The sequence below is a fragment of the Thamnophis elegans genome, chromosome 3, assembly GCF_009769535.1.
Source record: "Thamnophis elegans isolate rThaEle1 chromosome 3, rThaEle1.pri, whole genome shotgun sequence".
NCBI classification, from domain to species: Eukaryota; Metazoa; Chordata; class Lepidosauria; order Squamata; family Colubridae; genus Thamnophis; species Thamnophis elegans.
In genome coordinates, this window is record NC_045543.1 from 105117857 (window position 1) to 105131863 (window position 14007).

The 14007-nt window shown below is 35.0% G+C and overlaps 1 protein-coding gene across 2 annotated transcripts in view; it reads left to right on the top strand.

Moving 5' to 3' along the window:
- Positions 1 to 910: 910 nt before the first annotated feature.
- Positions 911 to 14007, top strand: part of ELL2 (elongation factor for RNA polymerase II 2) — a 39688-nt gene continuing 26591 nt past the window's right edge. The window contains exons 1-2 of one of the 2 annotated variants that reach the window (XM_032214788.1): positions 912 to 1148; positions 9288 to 9335. In XM_032214788.1, the coding sequence (XP_032070679.1) occupies positions 1017 to 1148; positions 9288 to 9335 (180 nt within the window). In that variant the 5' untranslated portion in view covers positions 912 to 1016. Of the gene's footprint in view, positions 1149 to 9287; positions 9336 to 14007 lie in introns of both variants that reach the window. The other variant, XM_032214789.1, reaches the window with a different exon arrangement.

The following is a 14007-nucleotide window of genomic DNA, read 5'->3' on the forward strand; positions in this document are numbered from 1 at the left end:
TATGCATAATGATACAATTGTGACTTTTCAAGAAGTCACAACATTTTCTCATTAAGCAAGATTGATTTAGAAAAGGAGGGCTCTGCACGGGAGTTGGACTAGAAGACCTCCAAGGTCCCTTCCAGCTCTATTCTGATTAAACAACCTTGTCTAGTCAGTAGGCCAATCCACATGGAAGTTCTACACACTTATGTACAACTACAGCAGGCAGGGAATAATGGCACACCTGAGCTCCAGAAAGAAAAACACACCACGAAGAAGGCACTCTTGAGGCATTCAACTTTATATATATATAGTAATGGCATAAGTTGTGCTGCTGCTGCTGCAATAAAGGGGAATGCTGCTCTGAAGTTCAATCAGAATAGAGCTGGAAAGGACCTTCTAGGTCTTCTAATCCAACCCCCTGCTCAAGCAGGAGACCCTACCATTTAAGACAAGTTGACCCATTTATTGTAGTTAATTTTTTTTTACAGATCTGCTGTAGGAGGAAGCTAGGCTGCAAAGGTTTTACAATTGATCCCGGGCAGCACCAGAGTCGTGAGGGAGCCCACATAACGCAGGGCAACTCAGACCAAGCGTACATAATGAGTCTACAGGTGACTCAATCCCAAGCGTCAATAATGATATAAACGTGATCAAATACCGTATGAACCGACGTCACCAGGTAGCCCCACCTCCTCCCGCTGACCTCGGGTAAGCTCCTCCGCGCGGAGTTGGAAAGAGCGGTGGCCTGGCGCCTGCGCGTGGGGCGGGTCTTGCGTGCCGCGGCCAGGCCGGGCGCGTGGGAGAAAAGGGGCGGCGCTCCTGGGGTGTCGGGGAAGGGGCGGCGAGGCTCCTGCTGCTGGGCTGAGTGGGCGGGGTGCCGCGGCGGTGGCGGCGGCTGCGCGTTGCCTGGTACGTCAGCGGCAGGATGGCTGTTGCTGCCGAAGTGGCTGTAGCGGCAGCAGCAGCAGCAGCAGCCTCCGGTGGCGGCTTCGCGGCCCCGTCGGTGGCTGTGGGGCGGGAGGTGGCGTAAAATGGCGTCGCTGCGGGAAGGGGGCAGGTATGGCGTATCCTGCGGTAGAGTCACGCAGGACAATATCACGGTGCTGCATGTCAAGCTGACCGAGACCGCCTTTCGAGCACTGGAGAACTACCAGGGGAGCAAGGTGAGGAGAGCCCCGGTTAACCTGGTCTTAGCCGCCGAAGAAGGCGACGCTTCGCCTGGGTTAGGAGGTCGGTGACCCTCGGGGATTCCCCCTGGAGTTAGCGCGGAGACTTAAGGACCTTTTTTAAAAGGAAAAAAAAATAAAAAACTAACTGATGGAAAGAGGTAACCTTTATCCGGGGGCTCATCGGATCGGGGCTTGGAAGGAAAAGAAGGTTGAGAGGGAAGCAACTGCGGGAGCCACTTTAGGTTCTCCTTAAGAGAAGGATCCCCTTCAGTTTCCTTCTATGGCTGCCCGATCAGTCCAGAGCCTTAACTTTTTCCTAAAGTCTGTTTCCCTGTTCTTCGATCCCCCTCCCCCTTACGATCTCTTTTCAAAAGAAAAAAAGAAAACTTTTACGGGATACAAAGTTTCCCGAGCCGCAGCTGCTTTCAGGCAGAAAGAGATGAGGGTGACGCCGCCTGGGGTTAATGCCATCTTTTAAAAATGGCATTTACCCAAGAAAATCGCCTTTCTGGGTGTCGGTGCCAGCTTGTACCTCCGGAGCTGGCCGTGACCAGTGCCGGCCGTTCCCAGATGAAACCGATTCTGCTGAGCTGTCATTTATTTATGGGCTTTGGTCTTCTCCCTCTGGCCTCTCGCTGCCATTAAATGTGTGTGGGAGAAAATAGGTGTGGGTACATTTGGGAACTCGGTTTTCTTCTTGATTTTCTGAAGCGTGTTTGGTGGCTGAGTTTTTAAGTGACAATTGTAACATTGACAGATTTATTGCACATCATTATAATGCTGTCACAAATATTAAATCTTCCTGCCATCCGAACTCCCTTCCCCCATTGGCTTTTTTCTCCCGATCCCCGAAATGGGGCCAAATTGTGTCACTTATTTGAAGTGGCCCTAACAGCTATTCAAATTTGCAGTGCAATATATTTAATTTGAAAAAAAAGATTAAATATTAAGATGCATTAGCTTCATATATGAGTGTCTGGGGACACTTAAAAAAAATCGGAGATCAGATCAACAAAAAGTGACCTGTAGGATCTGTGTTAATCTTCTTTTGCAGAAGTAGGAGGCAGGAGAGTTGCTGATCTCTTTTATTATCTAGCTGCAGCTTTCCAGTGGAAACTTGAGCCCTCATTTGTGTTTGTTCAAAGCACATTAGAGTTCCTGTGTGCTACCCTGTGCCCAGCAAGAAGGATTAAGCTCTATTTAACTGGAATTTTAACATGGAATTTCAAATTAAATTTGCTTCCCTTTCTTTTTACCTAAGTTTCTTTTGTTACTGGCTTTCTCTGAGTGTTCAGAGAAATCTTGGGGGAATTGTTGAATTGCAGAGATTCTAGGGAAAAGGTGCTGATCAAACTTTCTTCTTTTATTTTTAAATACTCTAGTAAAGTCATTTGCCAGCAGGCTTCTCTCAAAAGGGCTTTTCCTTTAAACCTTCTAACAGCAATAGATAAGCTGAGAACATAACTAAACCAGACAGAATTTAAATAACAGGTTCTTGACAGATGGCAGACTATTCCCCCATTCTCCGCCCTGTTTTCTCCTAGCTGTTCTTCTTGCAGAAAGATGAGTCAGACATGGTTTTCTGAGAATTGACCTCTAAATTGTGCCTTTTCTTATGACTAATGGTTGTTTTTCATAATAAGCAGGGTAAATCTAAAATAGTGAACAAAATAAGTCTCCTTCAATGAATCTGACTCTTCTGTAGCTGTGTGACTGGGTCAACTTTCTTTCCCCATTCAGCAAACTATAGCCAGTTCGGAATATATATGGAATAATTACTTAGTACATCAAACTCTTTCCCTTGTTAAGCACCAGTGGAAATTATTACTTCTGTCAAATAACCCTTACAAATCAACTTCAGATTGGAGCTTTAGCTATAGCATATGTTTGTTGAAGAATTGAAACTGCAGTTATTCTTATTTTACCATGAAACTTTTATTCAAGAACAATGCAGAAAATGCTGCTGGTTGTTAATGTAGCCACCACATTTCCTTCCCTTTATTTTTTGGAACTAGAGCAGTTTAGCTAGATTTCTAAATCAAATATTTAAAGAAGAAAATTAATCCTGAAAGTTTACACCATTACAGATATTTTTAGTTTCTTCTATTTCAGCTAAATGAAATGTAACACAAAAGAGTTTTCTTCCTCTTGGAAAAAAAACAGTTAATATTTGTATCAGGAAAATCTAATCTTATTGTACTGCGTATTAGGTTAGCTTTAAAATTACTATCAGTTCATTTCAGATTGAAAATGATTGTCTTCAAATTACTTTTACCTTTTCTATGATCAAAGGTATTCTGCATTGTCATACACTTGGAGTTATTTTTTTGAAGCAGTTTATTTTATAGAAAATAAAACATTGAGAAAAACTTTTAATATATATGAAATACCAAATCTACATAAAGGTAAAAATTAAATTTTAAACAATATTTTTTGTCCCCTATACAACTTTGCTCTGAAATATATTGTTTATCAGTTAAACAATTAATACAGTTTTAATTGTTAAAAATATATCCTAAAGCAGAAAAAATAATTTATTTTATCTGAAGCAGTGACATGGGTTCCACATTCATGACTATATAAAATGTGTGCTAATCTCAACTTTCTTATATGGAAAATAATTACATTTGCCTTGTAAAATTTAAATGATTAATTTAAAAAGTGTAAGGATGACAGGGAATCTGAAGTATTATAAATTAAACTAAGTATACAATCTTTATACATTGGGGAACAACTATACTAATATTTCAGTCTAGAACATATTTCTGAGAATGTGCATATATATATATATATATATATATATATATATATATATATATATATATATATATATATATATACACATACACACCCACACATACATACATACACACACATACATACACACATACACACACACACACACACACATACTGTAAATACAATGTTTATTTCTAAATGTTATAAACAGGTTCCTTAACTAGTTGAAAAACATAAAATGACCCATCTAATTTGTCTTATAAAATGATATTAAAATTGAATTTTTCAAAACGTAATTTTCAAAGCACTTTTGATACAAAGGAAGTTGCACATTATTTAGACAGTTATCTATAGAGCTATCAACTAGCTCTTGATAGCTTAAAAATCATCAATTTCTGAGCAAAAGTTAGGGTTAACCTTGCTTATATTGAAAAGGTAATCTACATTAGCTTTTCCATTACTGAACTAATTCAGCAGCAAAATATTCTTAAACATAGAATAGGAAGAAATAATTCCTATAACTAGATGTTATATATAGCAGGAATAAATATAAATTTTATTTATTTGTTGCATTGCATTTATTATTGCCATCCATTCTAAACGACTTAATTTAACACTATTGTAACCAGACATATGTATCGACAAATCCCAATAAACAAATTATTTAAAACAATGCAAAAGCTTAATATAAATTCCTTAATTTAGTAGGCCTTCGTGCCTGTTATTAATAAGGTATAGTGTTCATTAAAGAAATTTAGATGTTAACTGACAGGGTAACGTTCAAAATAAATGCAACCACTTTTAATATGCTTTATAGCATATTATGCTATAGCATAAACAATATAGAAATTGAAACGTTCACATTATTGTCTTACAAATAGGCAGTATTAGCTATGAGATGCATATGTCGTTTATAGAAACACTCAAACTTTTAAGCTATATTGAAATGTCATCTTTGTAATGATTAATAAAATAAACTAATGCTAGTATTAATCCATGACAGTCTGTCTTATATTTGACTCTGTCTCTCCTCAAATAAAAAACTTTTAATTTCATTTAAATATAATGATGAGAATATCTCTGTGACCAACTCTTTTTCTGTTGCTAATCTGTGTTCAGTCTTGCTATATTAGTATCTAAGCATACATTAGCACTATTCTAATTAGCAATATTCTAGATGTAATCATTCTTGAAGATCAGCCTCAAAATAAATGCTGTTAGAATTTGATGAATGTCAAGGCTTTTTATCTTCTTATAACTATATGGTAATTATGGTCAATACAAAAATGCATATGCAACTGATTTTTGACATTTTATCCTGGCACAATTAAGTTTCTTCGTAGACTTCTGGAACCAATTTCAAAATTCTGTTTTGAACTAAGATCCCCAAGTAATTTCAGACCAAGCTATCTAAGGAACCACTTACACATGTAGATCTCTGTATTCAGGTATTCAGAACTGTTTTAAATGTCATAGGTGTAAATGTCATAGGCTTATTCGGGGGAAGGAGTTACTCCCTCCCACTGTGTATACATGGGATCAATATCCTGCATTTTAAAATAAATGGTGAAATTGTCATTAAAGGCAATGGACATGTCTTCCAGCATTTCTGAGTTTCCAGTGTAGGATTAGCTATTCATTCAATGTGCATCTATTATTATATCTGCAGCCTTCCATTAATGTTGCTAGCTATGGCAGGGATAAATCTGTGTTTACTTTTTATTTCAAGTCTGTATGCACGTGGCTTCTCTTATCACTAGCTAAGATAACTTTAGTCATTCTGCTCAATTTCCACATATGGCCATGATCATTATCCCAGAACTAGTCAGAACACAAGCTTCCAAGGAACAAGGCAGGTGTTCAATTGCCCCTAGTCAATCTGGCTGAGCCCTAGAAATTAAGGGAGAGTGAAGAGAAACATAAATGCCCACAAGAGAGGGGGGAGGAATTATCTCCCCCCACATGAGTTTTAATACCAGTATTCCCAGGTTTTTTTTTATTAATTTCAAGCTCCTCCGGAAGCCATTTTAGCATACCAAATATGTAATCACTGTTCAATCACTTTCCAATAGAAAAGTCTGTTCTATTAATGATTGACATATACGGTCGGGAAAAGAAGTTCATGGTTAACTTTTTTTAAAAACATGCCTTGTGGGAATAGTTGGCTGCCTGTGAAATCCGGATTTTTGTTTTATTTATTAAATAGATTTATGTAGACTTGTGATTGAGCATTAGATTTTCTATCTAAAATCTAGGAATAGATTTTATTCCTACAAAATCTAGGAGTAATGGCAAGAATCTATTATTTCTAACATATTCTTAAAAACATTATTTTCTGAGTTTCTATAGATTTTATAAAAGTATCCTACAAATAGATGCAAATAATATTAGCATTATTTTATATACATTGTCAAAAGCTGGATGGTGCTTGAGAAATTGAGTTATGGCAGTTCTGCATATAATCTACTGCAATCTACTGCAGTGCTGTTGTCCAGTTTCCTAGTGTTTATGTGATGGAATGTAATCCACAGTTGCAGGCGGGAGGGGCTCGTTCCCAGTTTGGAATGTCTGGAAAGCAGGAAGAGGGCAAAGATGGCAACCCCTCCCCCAGGAGTTCACAGAATGAATCTAATTGTTATTGCAGATAGTTGCTCTAGTCTGACAAGATTCTGTTAATAGCTGAACAACAATAAAGAGCTACTCAGAAGTAACTCTACATGTAGTTCTTGGTTCTTTGAACCTGATAGCTTGGGTACATTCGTCTCTATTTGCATTTTTAGTTAGTTAAGCATGTAGTTAAGCAAAATGAATTGGAATTGATTGAAGTAACAATGCAATTTTTCAGTTCTTGAGTTTTGTGGACATGGCCATGTAGCTTGGTTGGCAAAAATACGGAATTTGTTTGCCGATGCTTTCTTGCCAAGGTTTTTTTTCCCTTCAACTTCCCAATCTAACCTGCATCCTTAGTAGTTCCTGATAGTTTCCTGTCCAAATATGAGTCAGGCTGCCTGACTGAACAGAATTTATTTGTCAAGAGTAACCAAGGTCAGCTTCTTGTGCCCATCAGCCTGGATTTCTTTTATTTTGCATTTTTATTTTTTAGTGTGGTTTAAAATAGCATAATCACTTTAAAATGTAACACTAAATAGAGTTGAGCAAAAGTGTGTTTGAAAGCTCTGCTTTGCAAAATGTAGTGTGTTTGTCTGATTGAAATATCCTTCTTTAAAGGGTTAAAGAAACTGCTTTGAAATGGTTACTTCAAAAACTGACTCTGATTGTCTGCACATGGGTGTCCATGCACAGACAACACTTTTGTTGATGCACTGTACAAACCTAGTACTAGCTGTAAAAAGGCCATTTGTCTTGAGATTGGGGGCAGTATGCTCTAAATACCAGTTCAAGGGGAACAATAATAGGAGCTAGATATTTCTCATCTGGTTGGCTTCTTTGAGTTTTAAAAAAGCTACATTTTTATGGGCTTTTTGCCTGATCTAGCAGGCTACTTATGTTGTTAAATATGCATAGGACTGAATTCTTAATTTATTAACATTTGTTGTATAACCAGCATTTCTTTTTTACATTCAAATTAAAATTGAGTAGAAAGATGTTTGGGAGCTACAGAAATGTAAGGCTAGGGGGCTGCATGGAGGCTGTGTGCAGTCACAGGTTGTCCACCCTTGTTTTGGTATCCCAATTCAACTCTCTCCATTGACAGAGCTACAGGAAGAAGTTGGAAGGATACAAATATATTTTATGAGGTTTGTTTTCTATAATAAACTAGCTAAAGCGTTTTACTAGTTTGTTGTAATTGAAATCCAAACCTACATTTTCTAGTGTTGCTCTTGAAGCCAAGCCAGATGAGAATACATTTTGGCCTATCTACTCAGCACTGAACTATGATTTAGCATTTTATATATATATACAGCCAATCTTTAAGTAATGAAGCCCCTACTATCCATTCCTTATGTCTCTCAGTGGTTAAATAAAGTTCCTTGAGTTAAATTCTAAAAAGTTGGCCTTTTTGTCGAGAGGAGATAGATAGCTTATAGTTTGAAGCTAAGGAGAGGGGAGATTACTTTTTAAAGTAAACTTCTTATAATTGATTTTTTCCTAATATTATAAATTTTAACAATACCAAAGTATTTTAAAAATCATTTTACAACTATTGAGTTGTTATTGATTGATATTTTTCTGAAATGAATTCATTGAGGTGCTGTGGAATACTTTTTAAAAAAGAAATAACTAAATTGGTCAGTTAGTTTTTGTTATTCTTATTAGGGCTATTTAAATTCTTCGAAAGGGGTGTTCAGGATATATAGCTGTTTTAACTGTTTTAATTGTTAAGGAAGCTATTTTTTCCAAGCTCATAAAGCTAACATTTTGCCTAGCAAAGCAATTACCGATGGGGAGACAGACAGGAATAGATTCTAAAACTGCTGTAGGAGTCAGGAAAAAGATGTAGCTGTGTTAACATTTTGAGAAATGGTGCTTTGTATACCTACCAAAGTGTTTCTAGGCATCTGTTTTGAAAGATTTGTACTGCCATAATTGTTATCAAAACCCAATTAAAAAAATTTTCTTCTATATATTTCATTAATACAAAAGGCAGCAGAAAAATTATGTATGCCACCCAAAGTCACATTCTGTAGGTGGCTATAGAAATCAAAAGTTCAAAAACAATTTTGAACAGAGACTTGGTATGTAGAAATCATTTGCTGTTTTATAGTCTGAGCTATGTGTTAATAAAAATTATGGTTCATGAGAGACAAATAGATTTTTTAATAATTAGATATTGCTGTTTTAATATTTTTGCATTGATTGAAGAGCATGACTTTTAGTATTTTCACAATAAAGCCATTCTTTCTATTTTATATTCATATAACTTCCAGTGTTTTCATTCACAGTTACTGGTTTCCTTTTACCACAATAGATACTGTATATGTAGTTAGGTAATTAGAGAGAAAGACAGAGCTCTATTTCAGTTTAACAAGCCATTTACTATTTAATATTTTAAATGCTATTCATTGTGTGAGCATTTTAAAACTAATAATATATTATGTGTCTAGCAACTATTGAAATAGATCCTTAATTAGTTAATATTAATAGCAAATCAACTAATGTTCTGCTTGTCTTTTACATTGAAACCAAATGAATTAAATTTTATTTGTTTTGCATCAGTACTGTATTTCTATTTTAACTAGAAGCACAAATAATGTTATTTCAGAGATTCCATATCTAAAGTCTATAATATTAGAAATTATTTAGTATATAATTTCTTATGGTATCTCTTAACATACTTCTGTTAAATATGCATTACTTACATAATTCTTTATAATGTTTTGCTAAAATATTTTTTACTTTTAAACTTTTGTAATCTTGCTTTTTTTGTTTTAGAATTTAATTCCTTCTCGACCTTCAATACAATTTCAAGGGCTCCAAGGGGTATGTATTTTTTATTTTAAAAAATGTATCTACCTACAGTTAAAGCAGTTTATATTAAATAATGAGCTACATCTGTTTTAAATTATTTTATGCATTGAATAAGCCATTTATAAACATTGTATATTGGAAAATCTTGTTTTATAATATTGTGATAAATGATCAGAATACCATGTGATTTATTCATTTATTAGATTTATGTCTGAATTTTGTCAGACACTAAACATAATGCTTCCTTCTCTCATTTACTTCCAAAAACCCTCTAAGGTAGGTTCAGTTAAGAGTGTATGACTGACCCAAAGTTAGCCTAAAACTCAGAGACACCTGGATGACTTTATTTATTCAACTGGACATTATGTTATCATGGTAATTTCTTGTACTTGTTAGTTTGGTAATTTTAAAATTATTTTTGAATGAAAATAGTTTGTAAGTTTGAATATTGGGAGGCAGAATGGCATTGAAAATTTTAAAATTAGCCAAAAAAATTTGAAGTTTTGCTATGTAATTATTTCTGATAATTGCTGGATATATCATTTAATACTGGCTTAGTATTTACTATTTACATCAGCTTATGCTACTTCTTTTAAATATTTTGTTTATAATATATCACTTGAAATATTGATCATTTGGACTGTGAAAAAAACTGTCATGTTTGCATTATTCATATGTAAATTTTTATCAGCCATATTACTTATTTTTTGACAAATGTTTAAATATTTAGGAGAAAGAAGTTAGGCATTAAATTAGAGGCAACATGGACTCTAGTTATGTATGTGATCAAATTCATCTTGTATTTATTTTTAATATAATATTGGTAGTTTTCTTTCTCTACACTTCTCCTTCACTGCCTAATATGAACTGAAGTAATACCGTATTTTTCGGCGTATAAGACGCACTGGAGTATAAGACGCACCCTGGTTTTGAAGAGGCTTTTTTTTTAAAAAAAAGTAGGTACATAGATAGAGGGATAGAGAGAGAGAAATAGAAACAGAGAGAGAGAAATACAGTAGATAGGTAGGGAGAGAGAGTAGGTAGGTTGGTAGATAGAGGGAGAGAGAGAGAAAAATAGAGAGGAATACAGTAGATAGGTGGGAGAGAGAGAGAGGGTAGGTAGGTAGGTAGGTAGATGTTACCAGGTGTTTTTATCCATGTGCTGGAGAAGGAAATCGTTGACAACCTGTAGCACCTAAACCTTTGTTTCTGCTGGCACAGCACTTGACCAATGTAATTCTCATCAATCCCTCTAACTAAAAGCTTTCTGAAAGGAAAAAAAAAGTTTTTGCACTCTGCAAACCTCCCCAAAACAGCCCATTTTTAAGGAAAACGGGCCCGTTTTTTTTTTTTCAAATAAAAGGCATGAATAGCTTTGGGGGGGGGGGCTTGCAGAGTGCTCCTGGGGAGTGGGAGGGCAAAAATGAGCCAAAAAAGTCCCGTTTTTCACAAAAACGGCCTTTTTTGTCAAAAAAATTGTATGCATAGCCTTATGGAGGCTTATAGAGTGCTCCGGGGGGGGGGGCAAAAATGCCCTGTTTTTGCTCATTTCTGCCCTCCCCAGCCCTCAGGAGCTCCCTGAAAGCTTCCATAAGGCTAAGCACAGCCATTTTGATGAAGGGGCGGGGCTTCGGGAGGCAAAAAATGCTGTATTCATTGTATAAGACACACCCATATTTTCATTCTCTTTTTAGTCTTATACTCCCAAAAATATGGTACTTTAAATGGAACATAAACTGTGACCAAAATTACACAAGCACAATTGTACTTGCATGTTATAAAATGTTGTAAAGTAATAAAAATTATTAAAATATAACAAAATGTGGCATGTAAGCATATTCATGTTTATAGGTGTCTATAAATTTCAGGTGTATGGTGGATATGATGGCTACCTGGTTATTCATTTGTTGTCTGTCTCCTAGCTACCTGAATTTTCTTAATTCTTTTTGGAAATATGGAATAGAAGATGAATAGCTTTTTTTAATTAGAGTAAGATGCTTTGAATGTTATGGCTATGATTACTAGAAGAAAATTAAATTAAATCAAACACAAAATAAAAAGCACACACATACACAAAAATCCTATATTCATGAATTTGCTTTTAATGATTTCAATAACTACATTTTAGTGTATTTTTTCCTCAAAACAGATCTGAGTTATTTTTTGCTTGTATATAAAACATTCAAACCATTTTGGGAATTTTTATGTACTGGCTTTTATGGCTGTACAGTGCTTTATACTAAGTTTTGGAATTGATTTTGAAGGCAGAAAGGTGTGAACGTAATATTTGTCTGCAACTGTTTAAAACAGCTGTGTTGTTTCCCAATATCATGTGGCAATTAAAGAGGACAGTTTTGTGATTTGGGGAGAGGTGCAGCTGTTTTAAAAAGTTGTAGACTACTCTTATGATTATCCTTCTATTAATTTTGAAATATCTTCTAATTATTTTCAAAGAGTTGCACAGTCCTGTTGGCTTGGACTCTATAATTAATAAGGCTCACAGTAATAATAATAATAATAATAATAATAATAATAATAATAATAATAATAATAATAAACTTCAAAGTATTCTTATTGGATCTGTTACAGAGTGATTACTTTGTTTCAAGGATTGTGTTTAACATTACAGAAATAGCCTTTTCATGCCCCAGATTGGTCTGGTGGTAACCCATTCTAATAGTTGCTGGTTCCACAGTATGATTTTAGAAAACATTTTCTCAGTATGTAACATGAGAAAGAGGTAAAGTGCCTATCTTTTTTTGGCTTGAGCTAAGAAAAAAAAAGAAAAAGAAACTATTATGGAGTGATGAACTATTCCCAATTTCATGGCAATCAGTATAGGTTGTTCGATTGTATGTGATCCACTTATTTAAAATAGCAATATCAGTTAGACTTATATACCGCTTCATAGGGCTTTCAGCCCTCTCTAAGCGGTTTACAGAGTCAGCATATTGCCCCCACAGTCTGGGTCCTCATTTCACCCACCTCAGAAGGATGGAAGGCTGAGTCAACCCTGAGCTGGTGAGATTTGAACCGCTGAACTGCAGGTAACAGTCAGCTGAAGTGGCCTACAGTACTGCACCCTAACTACTGTGCCACAATAAAATACAGTTTATTAAAGTTAAAGTACTTTGCACATATGAAATTCTCATGATAACTAGTTATCAGGAGTTGAAATTTGTCATAAAAATAAGTATGAGGAAGAGTTGAGTTATATACCATTTTGATTTTGATCATTGAAACTGCTTGTTCAGACTATTTCCTCAATATTTATATGCCATTCTTATCTGTGTACCCAGAGGGTTTCAGTCAAGGTGGCCCTTAGCAGGGTCAAATATTGGCTGTTTAATTTTATAGCAGAGTGGATTGAGTCTTGTGCATGACAAGAGTCAAATATGCAACATGACAAGCAGAATATAAATCAGTAGACCAAAAGGGAAAGAGGTCATCCCACACAGGTATACTAAACTGTATACATTCAATACTGTAGGATCAAAACCAAATGGGACTTATGGAGAGAAATGATATGAAGAAAACAGGCATGTAGAAAGATGTCTTTCATATAGAAAAACTAGTTAAAATTATTTATAGCAATAGCAATATTATTTCAATAGGGTATATTGTTTAAAATATATTGTTTAAAATAGGTGAATAATCACACACACACAAACACTTACATCATCATTTATCCTAAAGGCTGCAATAGATGTAGTCAGTGGTGGGTTAATTATATAAGTGCTGGATTTAGTTTATATAAGCTAAGTACATTATTTGCCATATTCCTGTTTTTATCAAGTCCTTTCCCAATCAACTTTCCAAAGGGTTTTTTTTTAAATACCTTTTTAAAAATAAATACCTCAACATATTGGGGGCAGAGTTCTGGAAAACACTTTCAAGTAGAAAAGGTGTGTTTCTGGATCTTTCTGCCCCAGATTTTTCATAAATTGCCAAAGGTTTGGAATTTGCCCAAAACAGAAACATTACCACAATTCTTATTATAAACCAATACTACTCTTAAGTGATGGGAAAGAGCAAAATGAAATCAAATATCAGGATAAGGGTGAGAAATATTTAATAAGCAAGCTTATTGAAGATATTTTAATGCAAAGTAAATTCTAGACTGCAAAGTACCATATGTTTGATTTTTCAGTAACCAAGTGGTTCTCTCTAATTTCCAAAGTTGCTACTACAGTAGTAATAATATGGTTGATAAAGTAAGGTCTATATTAACATGTTTGGATGTTAGTTATATAATAATACTGACAAGGCGATATAGAATTGTAATCAATATTGATTGTTAAAACATGACTTTTTGGTTAGCCACCTGTTAAAGCATTTGGGGGGGAAATCTTTCTTTGCTCCTATTTATTTAGCTTAAAGATGAAGCACAGTACTTCTATTCCTATTTGTGAATTCAAGTTATTTAACTACAGTTGTACATTGATCAGTCATCAAGTGAGCAGATCATACTACTCTTGTCTTTCCTATAACCAGTAGATTCAGTAATCATTAGTTTGCAAAAATTAGGCTACAAAACAATATTTGTAATTTATAGCATTGTATTAGTATAAAAGACTTATTAGACGTAATATTGCCTATTCAACATGCTAAATTTCAGTTCTTTATTTTTATAAATAAGTTCACACTGTAATTTCTTTGCCCTTGCTAAATGGGTTATTGGTGG